The sequence below is a fragment of the Clupea harengus genome, chromosome 5, assembly GCF_900700415.2.
Source record: "Clupea harengus chromosome 5, Ch_v2.0.2, whole genome shotgun sequence".
Taxonomy (NCBI): Eukaryota; Metazoa; Chordata; class Actinopteri; order Clupeiformes; family Clupeidae; genus Clupea; species Clupea harengus.
The window spans coordinates 23,250,797-23,264,633 of NC_045156.1; the positions used below are offsets into that span (position 1 = coordinate 23,250,797).

The 13,837-nt window shown below is 39.3% G+C and overlaps 2 protein-coding genes and 1 long non-coding RNA gene across 3 annotated transcripts; all 3 read left to right on the top strand.

Moving 5' to 3' along the window:
- The first annotated feature begins 2,192 nt into the window (after positions 1-2,192).
- chia.2 (chitinase, acidic.2) lies at positions 2,193-5,846 on the top strand. The gene is made up of 12 exons (XM_012822574.2): positions 2,193-2,293; positions 2,592-2,642; positions 2,749-2,775; positions 2,864-3,068; positions 3,393-3,449; positions 3,549-3,714; positions 3,839-3,963; positions 4,239-4,362; positions 4,500-4,682; positions 4,907-5,023; positions 5,114-5,246; positions 5,346-5,846. The coding sequence occupies exons 2-12, from the start codon at positions 2,621-2,623 to the stop codon at positions 5,591-5,593; spliced, it is 1,407 nt and encodes a 468-aa protein (XP_012678028.2). The 5' UTR covers positions 2,193-2,293; positions 2,592-2,620; the 3' UTR covers positions 5,594-5,846.
- A 1,418-nt stretch (positions 5,847-7,264) lies between these two features.
- On the top strand, positions 7,265-10,393 carry LOC105895876 (acidic mammalian chitinase-like). Its single transcript, XM_042707740.1, has 7 exons — positions 7,265-7,377; positions 7,510-7,533; positions 7,806-8,010; positions 8,148-8,204; positions 8,535-8,703; positions 9,204-9,328; positions 9,405-10,393. Exons 1-7 carry the CDS (start codon positions 7,350-7,352, stop codon positions 9,538-9,540), a joined length of 744 nt encoding a protein of 247 aa, XP_042563674.1. The 5' UTR covers positions 7,265-7,349; the 3' UTR covers positions 9,541-10,393.
- A 120-nt stretch (positions 10,394-10,513) lies between these two features.
- On the top strand, positions 10,514-12,343 carry LOC116220456. The gene is made up of 2 exons (XR_004163666.1): positions 10,514-10,642; positions 11,250-12,343. It is a non-coding gene; the product is annotated as an uncharacterized LOC116220456 (long non-coding RNA).
- Positions 12,344-13,837: the final 1,494 nt, after the last annotated feature.

Sequence of the window (13,837 nt, forward strand, 5' to 3'; positions counted from 1 at the left end):
GTTCATCAGCAAGTGGACAATTGCCATGTGTCCCTTCAGAGTGATGCAGCGGCATTCCAGTACTTCTTGTGCTGTCATTAAATGATTAGGCCATATGTTTATGGCCTAGATGATAAAGCCTGAAGAAGACAGAAATCAATGGGGAGATCGTGGCACAGCGTGAGCAGACTTACCCTATGTATGATAAGCCCAACTGATGAAAGCCACTAGAGGTGTACAGAGACGTATGTGTTCAACAAACAAAATTATCTGGCTACAGAATATAGCAACCATTTTTCAATGATGTGTAGGCTACTAAATGAAATGGCTGGTTGGTGAACCAAAGTCCTATGTTTCAAACAGAGTGGGTATTTTTTTATCTTGTGGCCATCCACAATGATATGAATCAATTAGAAGAAACATTATGGCTGACACACAGATCAATCATGGAGCTGACTTTTTCTTCTGAATAGTAGCGAGCAACTTCAGGGAGTTTCCATTCCATTATTTGTGCTTTTCCAGATTACATATTCCGATTCGGGCCGTATCCCTGAAAGCCACAGCTTACTCAAAACAAAACTGTCAACCCCTTGATTCCAATAAGACGGCAGAAGTCCAGAATAACTACTGGTTGTCTATCTTGAATTCATGTATTGTCATGACTGAGATTTTGACTTCAAAACAAACTGATACGATTTTTTTTCCTCATTTTGAAAAAGGTCATTGCAGAATTATGTCTGAAGGACAAGGTTTACAGTGCACCATGTTCCCCAGGTACACAAACAAGCAATAAAGATAACCGCAACATGTTACATAATTCACATTCAATCCACAAAGCCGCTAATACTGTACACAGATATCAGTTACAGTTCTTAACATCTTATTATCAATGTGTCTGTATTCCATTGTAAAATGTGAACTCAACAGCTTGATTAGTTTGGTATGAGCAAGCAGTAATCCACACTGCACTGGATCTAAAGATTTTGCTTTGATTTGTATTGCACGTAGTTCAGATATCAAAAGTTTATAGCACACTGATTAATGTTGATACCCTAATGAACCCTAATAAACACTGTCAGCGTCACTTATTTCCTGTGTTAGATTTTGTACCGCCACCTTTTGTCTTTCAGTTATACATTTGATCAGTTTGTATCAGTTGTTTACACAGGTAATGGGAGGTCAGACAGTCAGAGATGGTTAAATAAACTTGTATTGTAATTGTAAGATTTACTGCAAAGACTGGAGTTTTAAAATACTAACTGACTATTTGTCAATCAGAAATTCTGAGGCCTGAATGTGATATTTATATGCATGTGTCAATTATATTTATTCAAACCCTTTGCATTTTTATGCTCAGCTACACATTGGGAAATGGTCTGTCTAAGCTACACACAAGAATTTCAAATACATTACATTTCATTGATTTATATAGTGCCAATTACAATAGACATTGTTTCAAAGCGCTTTACATAGCCCAAGGCCTGACTACCCTAGACCTAAATGACACATTTTGTCTATAATAAAATATTATAACTAATAAACTCAGCAAGTGCTGTCATGGGCTGTAAGGGCATTTTCTCCTTTTTATGCAAATACTTAAAAATCAGCTTCATCCAACTGCATAGCACTCTGAGGGTGAGTTCACTCTGATTTCGGGAATTTAAAAAGTTCAACCTATGAACAGGTTTAATTTCCTGTCAAATGTTTCTGTTCCGCAGTAGACTAATTTCTCTCTTTCTTGCTTGCTTTCTATTAGACTCTCAAAAACGAGGTAGGACAAGAGTTAAGCTTCCCTGTTAGTGCAACATAAAAGGCGATTTAAAAATTCCTTTATTTCCACTATAACTATCAAGATGTTGGGTCTGAGTAATTATATAGTGACACTACACACATTAGGAAATATGTACAATATAAGCAGGTTCATTTTTGAGTAGGTTTATTTGTCAGTTGACAGACAGGAAATGGCAATGGCACAGGGTGAAAAGTCTAAATAGACCTAAGGAAGAAATGGAGATATTCTGAAGTTATTCTGAAGTTTTTTCTAATGTCTGATAACAATACATCGATCAGCAACAATGCATATGTAGTGCATTGATTAACGTGAAGAAAGACCAGCAAGACTGTAAAAACCAAAACCCACATTGATCAACACTTGGGAGTTTTACACTCTAGATATCTTATCATCCAGGGCCACATAAAATGCTCCATATAATTCCTTATTAGGTTTAGAGGATGAGTCAGGTGAACCATTGCCACATATAAGCCAGACAGGCGAGAGGATCTTTGGCTCTCTACTTGTTAAGAACTGCCCAAGGTAAGGACCGTGATCCTGCAATCTCACAATCATTATTCATTATTTAAACATATTCAGTGAGAATCAGGAACAGAATTTCTTGTAAGTCTAAAACTGATATTCTAATTTGATATTATAACATTAAACATAATATACTATTATACTGATAAAAGCCAGTTAACTGACTTATGTTTATGTTAACTTTTACATAATAGTCATTTTATTTAATATTCTTTAAAGCAGTGTAGGCTGTTTTTTTTTTATCTTTTAACTCTTTACATTGAACTCAAAGTGACTACCTTTGACTTGTTTTTTAAAGTAGACAACAGAAACATCGATCAATCAATCATGAAGCTCACCATCACTGCAGGTACAGCTGATAGAGAGATTAATTAATTCATTAATTAATTAATTAAATAAATAATGAATTACTCCTTTTTTGTCCCATTTAACCTAAATATTTTGTATTTATCTAGGTTTGTGCATGGTGCTCTTCCACGTGGGTAAGTAAACCCTTGATCAAAAAACTCTTAACTGCCTAGTTGTTTAACTGCTTGCAGGTGGACTTACAGTACTATTATGTATCTCCAGGAGCATCCATGGACATGGGCTGTTATTTCACCAACTGGTCTCAGTACAGGCCTGGGACTGGGAAGTACTTGCCTGCTAACGTAGATCCATTCCTGTGCACCCACCTGTTCTACGCTTTTGCCATGATCAACCACGCCAATGAGCTAGTGACCTATGAGTGGAACGACGAGACGCTTTACGCATCTTTCAACAACATCAAGACTGTGTAGGTGACACCAGTACTCTCTTCAGTAACACTTTATTTGGATTGTCTGCCTACAGAGACTTTAGAGATGGTCGGTTTAAATTCAAGTTCAGTCTTTCTAATTGTTCACTAAATGCCAAATCCAATGCCTAACGTTCACCATAAATTGTAGTTAACATATTTTCAACAGATAGTTTGTTTATAATCTGAGCATCTGTAGATAGTCACCGAGCCATTTTACACTATGTTACATGAAATATCCATTTCAAATAATAACATTGAAAGACTACAGCACTAATTATTCAATTCATATATAATTGACCTATTCTCTTCTCTATTCCACAGTAACCCGTCAGTTAAGACTCTGCTGGCTATTGGAGGATGGAATTTTGGCTCATCACAGTAAGTCATCTTGGTGGAGTGCCTGTTTTTTCCCCACAGCTTCAAAAGGCATTCTTTTAGACCCGACACATGAGATAAAACCACTGACATCTCTTTCAGGTTCTCCATCATGGTGTCCACCCCTAGCAACCGCCAGAGGTTCATCCAGTCCAGCATCAGCTTTCTGAGGAAGTACGGCTTCGATGGTATGGACCTGGATTGGGAGTACCCCGGCTCTCGAGGGAGCCCCCCGGAGGACAAGCAGAAATTCACTCTCCTGTGCAGGGTGGGTGTGCCTGCTCAAGCGCTCTCTGTCTTTCTCTCTCTCTCCCTCGCTCTCTCTCAGAGTCCGAGTCCAATCCCTGCTCTGCGTCTTACCTTCTGTTCTCTTTTCCATCCCATCTTCACAGGAGCTCGTTGAAGCTTACGAGGCTGAGGGCAAGGCCACTGGACGTCCCCGACTGTTGCTCAGTGCTGCAGTGGCTGCTGGGAAGGCCACCATTGATGCCGGCTATGAAATTGCAGAAATTGCCAAGTTAGTCTAACCGTATATTTCTTTTTTTCTTACAAAATGCATGCATTCAAATGTGGGGCAGACAATACCGTAGCTTAGCTGCAACAATCTGAGCGATCATGTAGCATGTAACATGGACTCCCCATCGGCTTGACCTTTGCATTTGGCTTGTATTTTTCCAACATGAAACCATCACAGCAGATGCAGTCAGGGTCAGATAGGATGCAGAGGGCCCTCTTCTGAAAATGCCCTTAATTCCTTTTATTTATAAACATGGTCTATGTATTCCTGTCTAGGTCCCTGGACTTTATCAATATTATGACCTATGATTTCAATGGTGCCTGGTCAACAAACACAGGCCACAACAGCCCACTCTACCGTGGGGAATTTGACAGTGGTGAATTCATCTACTTCAACACCGTAAGTGAAAACCTATTTCATGGAATTGCATGTACGGCATGCTTTATAACCAAACCACATCTCAAACAGCAAACGGGATCAATCAAATATAATTAATCAATGCCCAATGATGTCTACTCATTCTGCCCCTCTCTCAGGACTATGCTATGACGTACTGGCGGGACCAGGGCACCCCACTGGAGAAGCTCAGAATGGGCTTTGCTGTGTATGGCCGCACCTTCCGCCTTACCTCACCTGATAATGGTGTCGGTGCTCCAGTCGGTGGTGCTGCATCAGCCGGGACATACACCCGAGAGGCCGGGTTCTGGGCATACTATGAGGTGAACTTTCGTAGGCAAATGTCTATGAAGATGACATTCAGATGTAGTGGGACGTTGAATATAGTGGGAGTAGTAGAATAGTAGTAGCAGTTGCATGTTAATGTTATATATAACATTACATTATTATCAACATCATGAATAGTAGTCATGGAAAGAGGTAGTCTACACAGCGCTGTTATATTTGCATGAGGACTGTTTTGTCATACTTAACCTTTTTGTTCCAGATTTGTGGTTTCCTGAACGGTGCCAGTTTCAACTGGATCGAAGATCAGAAAGTTCCTTATGCAGTGAAAGGCAATGAATGGGTTGGATTTGACAACCAGGAAAGCTTTGACATCAAGGTAATTGTTTTGTATTCTAAGTGGCCAGGTGTACTTTTGTTTATTAGTGCTCAGGAAATCAAACTGATTCCTTCTTTGTCCTCTTCGTAGGTCCAATATCTGAAGGAACAGAAGTTTGGCGGTGCCTTCGTCTGGGCCCTCGACCTGGATGACTTCAATGGAGAGTTCTGCGGACAGGGAAAACATCCTCTCATGAAGCACCTGAACAAGATTCTGGAAATCAGTAAGGAACTTATTTTGCCATTTCAAGATACACCAACATCTCCTCCGAAATTGTTCGGGTTTGAGACGTAACTCTTTCTTTTCCTTCTCAATCATCCAGAGTTTCCTCCTCCTCCACCCACCACCCCACCCAAACCTGGACAAACAACCACCGCCACCACCACCACCACCACGACAACCACACGCAAACCCAGCCCTGGCTTCTGCAACGGAAAGCCTGATGGCTTCTATCCCGACCCAGAGAGCAAGTCCCACTTCTTTCAATGTGATAAAGGGGAAACTTACCCCAAACACTGCTCCTCTGGCACAGTTTATGATCCCACCTGCCAGTGCTGCAACTGGCCCTGAAAGCCAGGGACAGACACTAAAGGAGTACCACTAGAATTGCTTTGAGAATGTACGCTATATAAATATATCACTATTTGAGAAAATTTCATAGGAATCTTAGTGAAATCATGCATTGGTGCTGTCCATTTTGTTGTGAACCTAGAGCAATGTAGAGTTCTGTTTTGTGTTCATGGTCTCAATATCTTAAAAATGAATTGTCCGTAAGAGCTGTATATTTGATTCCAAAGAAATAAAACAGTTTTTCCTACCTTTACCAGGTTTGATCTCATTGATAACCTCAATTTTTTTTTAATGACAACTTGTACCATCATTTTCATCAGAGTATCCCAGAAGAAGACTGGATATTAGATCAGAAAACCTAATCCAAAAAAGAAATATCTTCATTAAACCTTTTCATGGGGATAAAGACATTATAAGTAAGAAAACTGAACTAAGTATTGAACTAAATTAAATCTATAACTATAACTGTATCTATAGCTAAAAGGAACTAAACACAGGGGGAGGGAGCTGTGGCGCAAGCGGCAGCATCCCTGTACCATATATGGGTCGGAATGCCCATCTCTACTGTCCTATCTGATTAAAGGCATAAAAGCCCCCCCCAAAAAAAACTTTAAAAAAGAACTAAACACAAACCATATCACAGCATAATCTCAGCTGAATATAAACATCCTCACTCACCTAAAACAGACAGTCAAAGCAGGCCTCTTTATATTTTACCAAACCCTCTCAGTTTCATTCAAAGCTATCTCACCCAGATAAAAAGCTTTCCATATAGTCCATACTATTGAATATCCTCGATGTTCTGGTATAAACCCAAACTCATCTCAAAATCTCTTGAAACCGTATTTGATAAACTTCTGAAGCATCTCCAAATGTCCAAAAATCTTTGGGACAAAAAAAATCTTATGGCTAATCATTCATAAAAAATGAATAAGTCAATTTTGACTCCCTCTGACATCTCTCCAGTATATTTCACACCATTATTTCCTGTACAGTATTTTAGTGCACAGACACCTGGGGGCCCCCAAGGCTTGTGTGACTATGCCTCCTCCTCCAGTATAGGCCTCCACACAAGATATCAGATTCTCAAGGACAGCATTCTGACAGAGTAGTTGTATAGTTCGGCTTTAAGTTACACTGCTTATAAAACATAAAACATCACCTGTGCAGTTCTCCGCAGAAAGACTGCTTAAGGTGACGTTAAAATAGGTCATATACCAATACTATATTTTCAGTGTGTCACCACCAGTATTCAGAATTATATCCATTGTTAATCTATTTCCTACATTGTCTATGTTTTTCGGAACAATCTGTGTTTTAGATTTTGTGTTGTCTTTATGAATTTCTGTTCTTTTTATGATTTTCTGTTGTTTTTATGAGTTTCTACTTAAACATTAATAAACATTGGGAGAGAGAGTTAAGTGTAGAGGTACAGATGCCTGTCACTGCCCTTCACTATCTAAAGATCAGCAAGTCCCCAGACAGACTGTCTCAACTCAGACTCAATTCATTTTAAATGCCTCACCACACCTTATTAATCCAAACAAATCCCTGTAATAGTGAGCTGTATTACATAGGTCGTGTAAAAGGCCTTTTTATTCCCATGGTCTTGTCTGGGGTGGGTCTCATATGAATGTAATGTGAGAGCTTGTTTGTGTTGCACAGCTCTGGCTTTAGCTCCGCAGGACTGTCTTCTCATGGACATGCAGAGGGAGGTCCTCATGACCGGCACAAGGGACATGTAGCCGAAACCAACATGAACTGGGGAATCGTTTGTTTAACAGGTAGGATTGTTGCGTATCATATAATAACGTCATATTATTTATTACATTTTTTTAAATACACCGAACATTGTGCATTAATATGACAGAGTTGAAAAGGTTTTAAACAATATGTTGTATCTCGTATTATTCAAGGTCTGAATCTCCTCTTTCAGTTTGGTAAGTAACTAAGTTATGTTAGTTGTCTTTTTTATTATATAAAAATTATAAATTATTATTTTTGCATGATTCAATTCTGCTTATAAAGCCTGTAAATCATGTTAAGATGTTGAGCAATTTGGATGGTATGAATATAATGTCTGATGATCTGAACCTAATGGCTTTAAAAAGCTAAATCATCACTCAACAGACAGATTAAGTTCTCTTTCTTTCCGTCAAAGGATTTTGAATGGTTGTCATACAAAACTCGTCTATGCCTTTTCCCCATCCAGTCACCTCTTCAAAACTTGTGTGCTACTTCACTAACTGGTCTCGGTACAGAGACGGTCCAGCCAGATTTCTACCTGACAATGTGGATCCCAATCTCTGCACTCATCTCATTTTTGCCTTTGCCATTGTAAACTATGGCAATGAGCTGGTGGCCTCCGACTGGAATGATGATGCACTTTACAAATCCTTCAATGCCTTGAAGATTCGGTCAGTTTCCAGAATAAAGATGCTAGATATATTATTAAAATAATTGATGTATTGTTTTTTTAAGGATTGGTAGTAACTATATTGGTAGGACTATAGTTTTCGAGAACATTGTGGCTCATTATAGATGCTTTCTGCAGGAACCCAAAGCTAAAGACTTTGCTGTCTGTAAGAGGGAAGGACACTGACTCAGCCAAGTAAGTTTCCTGTCTTATTGTCGCATCAAATATGCATTTATTTATATTCGTTGTGATGTTTCATCAGAGAAAAACATGCAACTTAGCATAAAGGATTTCCCTACCTGACTGCCGTTTATTGCTGAAGTTCTTACTGTTCACCCATGAGACACGCCATCCTCCTAAAGAGAGAAAAACGTGAATACATGCACTGTTCCTTCTAGTGATAGGTAAACTACAGCTAAAGGAGCTACCATAGCATAAGAGTATTTGTGTTATGTGAAGTAAGACGCTCACACTCTTTACTCTTGGTGACTGAGATGCATGTTCTGTGTCAATTGTTATTTTCAGCAGATTCTCTCAAATGATGTCCTCATCCTCTACACGGCAACAGTTCATCCAGTCCTCCATCAGACTTCTACGGACATATGGCTTTGATGGACTGGACCTGGCCTGGGAAGGCCCCGCATCTCAAGGGAGCCCTCCAGAGGACAGAAGGAGATTCACACTACTATGCAAGGTGCCTGCGAGGAAATGAGTCATACGCTGTTGGGTTTTATTCTCCTAAACATTTGGTTTGCCTTTTGGATTATATTGCCACTAGTTTTTAGGCATTGTGAGGAAAACATCCTGGGACATGTGTGTCAGTTATACAGTATATATTAGTTTGCAGTCATAGTGGGGTGAAATTGTACATGTAGATAAACATATTCTGCCATTCTTACACCTGACAGTGTCACAGTCTGAAACCTTTTTGGTGTCTGACATTTGTTGTTAGCAAAACACAATGTATGTCCCGGCATCACATCACCTGCTAAAAGCATCAGTGTGCTTTGTCACTCATGTATGGCTTCAGAAAATAATATTTGATGATATCTTTATGAGTCAGTGTAAGAAGAGGTCAGCCTAGTGTAGCGCTCAAGCCTTTGCCACTCTATTTAATTTGTCTGTAATCATTTACTATCACTATATAATAGCACGTTTAGCTGATGGCTAATGGCATGATCTTGTCATACCCAGGAGCTTGTGGAGGCCTATGAAACTGAGAGCAGAGCCAGTGGATACCAGAGACTGATGATCACTGCTGCTGTGGCTGCAAAAAGAAATGTAATTTACATTAGTTATGACGTCCCACAGGTCTCACAGTAAGTCAGATGTACATTTCACACAACAGCAGCAGCCACATACTGCTGGCAACACATTCATTGTATGTACTTTTAGGTACTTGGACTTCATCAGTGTCATGACTTTTGGCTTTCATGGAAGTCAAGATGGTCTCACTAATCACCACAGCCCCTTATATAGTGGAGAACATCAAACAGGAGAGAGTCTACATTATAATGTAGTAGGTATCTAAATGTTTTTTTTTTCTTTTCAAACACGCTACTGTGCTCAGGAAGTTATACGCTACATGTGTCTGCAATAGCGTAATGTCATTTTGCAGTGTAGCAGTGTTCTCTGGTGGTTGCAATAGATTTACTTACACACTGCAGCATTTCCACATGTAAAAGAATGACAGGGAGATAAGTTACTGAGACCTGATATAAAAGGTCTGAGAGCAATGTTTGTGAACTTTGATGGATAACATTGTTTAATGGAGTTATTTTACATTAAGTTATTTTAACCACTTGTAGCTTAGTCAAGCAACAGTCTATACTTGTCTTCAAACAGTTGACAGATTGGAACATATCGCTGATACCGAAACCAGTGTCCTACAGGAAATTCTCACATACATTTCCTTTGTTTTGACCTCCAGAATTCTGCCGTGTCGTACTGGCAGGAGCAGGGTGCCCCTGTGGAAAAACTGTTGATGGGTTTTCCTACATTTGGACACTCGTTTCTCCTCACTTCCACAGTCGGTGGGGTTGGGGCCCCTACCAGTAGCTTTGCTGCGGCTGGGCCATATACTCAAGAGATGGGTGTCTGGTCTCACTATGAGGTGATCGAAGGGTTTAGTGCAGCATGTTTACAATCAACAATCAATACATCTGAATAATTGTCTAATCTTATCTTATCTTGTCTTATCTTATCTTGTATTATCTTATCTCATCTTATCTTATCTTATATCATAGAATTAACTCCCTACTCATGAATTTCTTCAGATTTGTTCTTTCCTTCAGGGTGCAACAGTAGAGTGGATTGATAAACAGAAAGTTCCATTTGCTCTGAAGGGACGTGGGTGGGTGGGTTTTGACAACCAGACTAGCTATTATTATGGTACTTATTTATTTATTTATTTATTTTCAATACTGCTATGAATGACTGGATAGATATACAGTATGTGTTCTTAAAAAAATATTTCATGTGTTCTGTGTCTGTGTTCTAGGTGCAATACCTAATGGAAAATAAACTTGGGGGAGCTGTTGTTTGGACTCTTGACCTGGATGACTTTTCTGGAGAATTCTGTGGTCAGGGGAGCTACCCTTTAATAAGATATCTGAAAACTCAGCTAGAAAATGGTAAGATACTTCATCTGAGTAGTTCCACATAAATCTTCATTAAGGAAAAAAACACAGCTACAGTAGCGAAGGATAAACAAAGGCTTGAACAAAACACATATAAGGCAACTATCCTACAGCACCAACCCCTGAACTGAGGTTTTCTGGTCAATACCTTGTGTACCGTGTACCAATTACTTGTGTGTGTGACTGTGCTGGCATTTAAACAGAGAGTAATATGAACCAGTCATGACCTTTGCATGGCATGCCAAGCCGACCACTCCTGTTTCGGTGTACATCTCAATCGTAGTTAACCTATCCATGCCAAGCCTCGCTCATTCAGAGGTTAAGATCAATCTAAAATGTCTTTAACTTTACTGAAACATGCATTCATATATTCAGTGAGAGTGACATCTCCTTCGGCTGATCCAGTTGATATTTCCTTGGATTATTTACAATATGTTTGCAAAGTGGGCAGCTGATAGCAGATATTGATAACAAATGTAACTATTGTATTAGTCACCCTATCCTCACCTTACACAACAGATGCCCAAATTAAAGGGCAAAAATATGGATTTGTTGAATCTATATCCCATACCTACTAATATGAATATTATATACCACATAGGAGTGCAATTATCTTCTACGACTGAAGACCCTGCGATCACCCACACTGTTAAAAACCTGACCAGCATTCCACCTACCATGACTGCCACCCCTTACAACATCACACTCCCAGGCCAAACCTCCTCAACTGCCATAATAACCCATTCAGTCGTGTGTGAACCCCTTACAGTTCCAGTCTCTTCAAACCACTTCTGCAGTGACAAACCTGATGGATACTATCTAGAATCAGGCAACCCAGCCTCCATGTTCCAGTGTTCTGATGGCATCACACATATAGCATGGTGCCCAGATAACACGGTTCATAATAAAGCAGGGCAAATGAATCCCTCAAGGAAACTAACCATCATCATGGTGGGAATTTCATCCCTACTCATAAGTGCCTGGGCAAACACATGATTCTCAGTGGATTAAGATGTTGGTCTTATAATGTTTGTGATGTCAAGGTTTCAAGAGCTTTCATGGAGTTCTCCACAATAACTGGGTACACCCATAGATCTCTAAGAAACAGCTGCAGGTGTATCTAATGTAACTGGCTACCGGACTTTGCTTATTGTAATTAAAGTAATGAAACTACACAGCGATTGTCTGTCTTTGTGAATATGTTGGCCTAATTGGGCCTATATTCCTCACTGCTATTTACTGATACCATTACCAGTGTGATGGAATCTTGTTCAAGTCTTGGTTGGACATTTTGAATTAATGAATGAACATTTTTTTGTCAACTGTGTGTTGAAACGGTAACACTTACAGATCTGTAAGAAGTGGGTCAAATCATGGTGACAACTCATAATAACCCACAAATTACTTAATAGTTTCCAAGTTGTTTGCAAAGGCCGTTAAATCAATCAACCTTTTGCTACTTGGGGCACTTCGCACATTCTGTTTGGACCCCAATGACTATATTTAAACTTGTTATCATGATAGTGTATATGTTTCCTGTTATGAATGTCGATACTTGTAGACCTTTAGCATTTACTCTACTTTTAATATTGTTTTGAAGCATATTCTTGCCTTCAACTAATAATCCTAAATTTTTATTTATGCATATTTTTCAAAACTTTGTAAATAAATGCCAAGCACAGTTTCACAATGAAATGCATATTGTTTCTTATTATATTTATATAATATAATATTAAATATATATATTCAAATTTAGCACAAGAATATAACTGTTATAAAGTCATACTCATCCTCATATTCACTACACAGTTTGAATACGGTGTGAACTCACAGACCCCATTAGTGTACAGCCGCTACATTTGGAGCCAGTGTGTTATGTGACTCTTCCGTCTTCTCTGTAACATTTTGGTATTTCACAATTTCTTAATCATTCTGTAACTTTTTGCGACGATCACATGAGGCCTTAAGCGGCCTTTATACTCGGTTTTTACGCTTAAACGTAAGCACGCAAGATACAAAGTGCGTGTGTTTTGCAGCTGCATTTGCTGTTCATTTCGGCGCCCATGTTAACAGGTTATAGCAGTGGTTCTCAGACATTTTCTGTCATTCCCAACTTTGAACAAGGGGGCCTTTTCAAGCCAAATTTATTGAAATAATGATGTTCTAAATCTTAATCAATAACAAATAACATCAGTTCAAAAATGGAGAAAATCAATAACAAATAAAATCAGTTCAGAAATAGAGAAAATAAAAGTGCAATGGTGTCAATCCTTGCCTAGTTCTAAAAATAAAGAAAAAGGGCCTACTATACAACTGTGTTATCAATGGTAGGCCAATCTTTAAATCTCCCTTGTACGTCGCTTGGGATGACTAAATGACTAAATGTAATGTAATGTAAAATTGTCAAATTAATTGAAATTTTCAATTTTCTTTTAGGTTGATTTTTTGGTGGATCAGCTGTCTTTTTCGCCACTGGTACTGAATCACCAACCTTTGTATTTCGTGTCAAAAATGTATCCATAACGTCAATATTAGCCTATCGCCCACTACACTTTCATGCTCCGGGATAGTTTTTTCAGAAAGTTTGGTCCCCCTGCAATTAATACTCCACGTCAATTAAAATGTCCGCACTATGGTTCCAGGACACATTTTCATCCATGTCCCCCATCTAATGTTAATACAGTGTTGTATAATGGAGCAACACATAGGCTACAGGGTGGGTGTGGTAGAGTGAGAGAGAGAGAGAGCGCGAGCGAAAGAGAGAGAGAACGGTGATGCACAGGGATAGATCAGATCAGACCGGAGCAAAGTTATGTTGCTGTAAAGTTGAACTCTGTGCAACCAGTGTGGAGAGATAACCCCGGAGTTCAGAATATGGGACACTTCGGACCTGGAGCAGTAGGCCTAAACAAAAGTCTCCCCTGTAATCAACAGGCTAATTAATACAAAACAATACTTAATAGGCTAATACAATATTTCTTTGTTTGAGTATGGTTGTTTAGTGCGATGGGGGTGTATGATCGTTATTGTCTATAAAGGAAGGCATTGCAACGGGAAAATCTCCCGTTCATCGAGTCCATTCGCGCCCCACACTATGAGAAACGCGGGGTAAATCCCGCTTTATAGCATGCACTGCTTACGTGCGTTTCGGCATGGAGCTCTTTTTTTGCACGCGTGAGGTATTAAGCA

What these genes read in the sequence shown, in the direction of transcription:
- chia.2 (XM_012822574.2), top strand. Translation starts at nt 2,621, where the DNA reads ATGAAGCTCACCATCACTGCAG. An exon ending in CATGGTGCTCTTCCACGTGG is followed by an intron (nt 2,776 to 2,863) that starts GTAAGTAAACCC and finishes ATGTATCTCCAG; the next exon opens with GAGCATCCATGGACATGGGC. An exon ending in GAAATTGCAGAAATTGCCAA is followed by an intron (nt 3,964 to 4,238) that starts GTTAGTCTAACC and finishes ATTCCTGTCTAG; the next exon opens with GTCCCTGGACTTTATCAATA.
- LOC105895876 (XM_042707740.1), top strand. Translation starts at nt 7,350, where the DNA reads ATGAACTGGGGAATCGTTTGTTTAACAG. An exon ending in TTCAATGCCTTGAAGATTCG is followed by an intron (nt 8,011 to 8,147) that starts GTCAGTTTCCAG and finishes TGCTTTCTGCAG; the next exon opens with GAACCCAAAGCTAAAGACTT. An exon ending in AAGGACACTGACTCAGCCAA is followed by an intron (nt 8,205 to 8,534) that starts GTAAGTTTCCTG and finishes TGTTATTTTCAG; the next exon opens with CAGATTCTCTCAAATGATGT.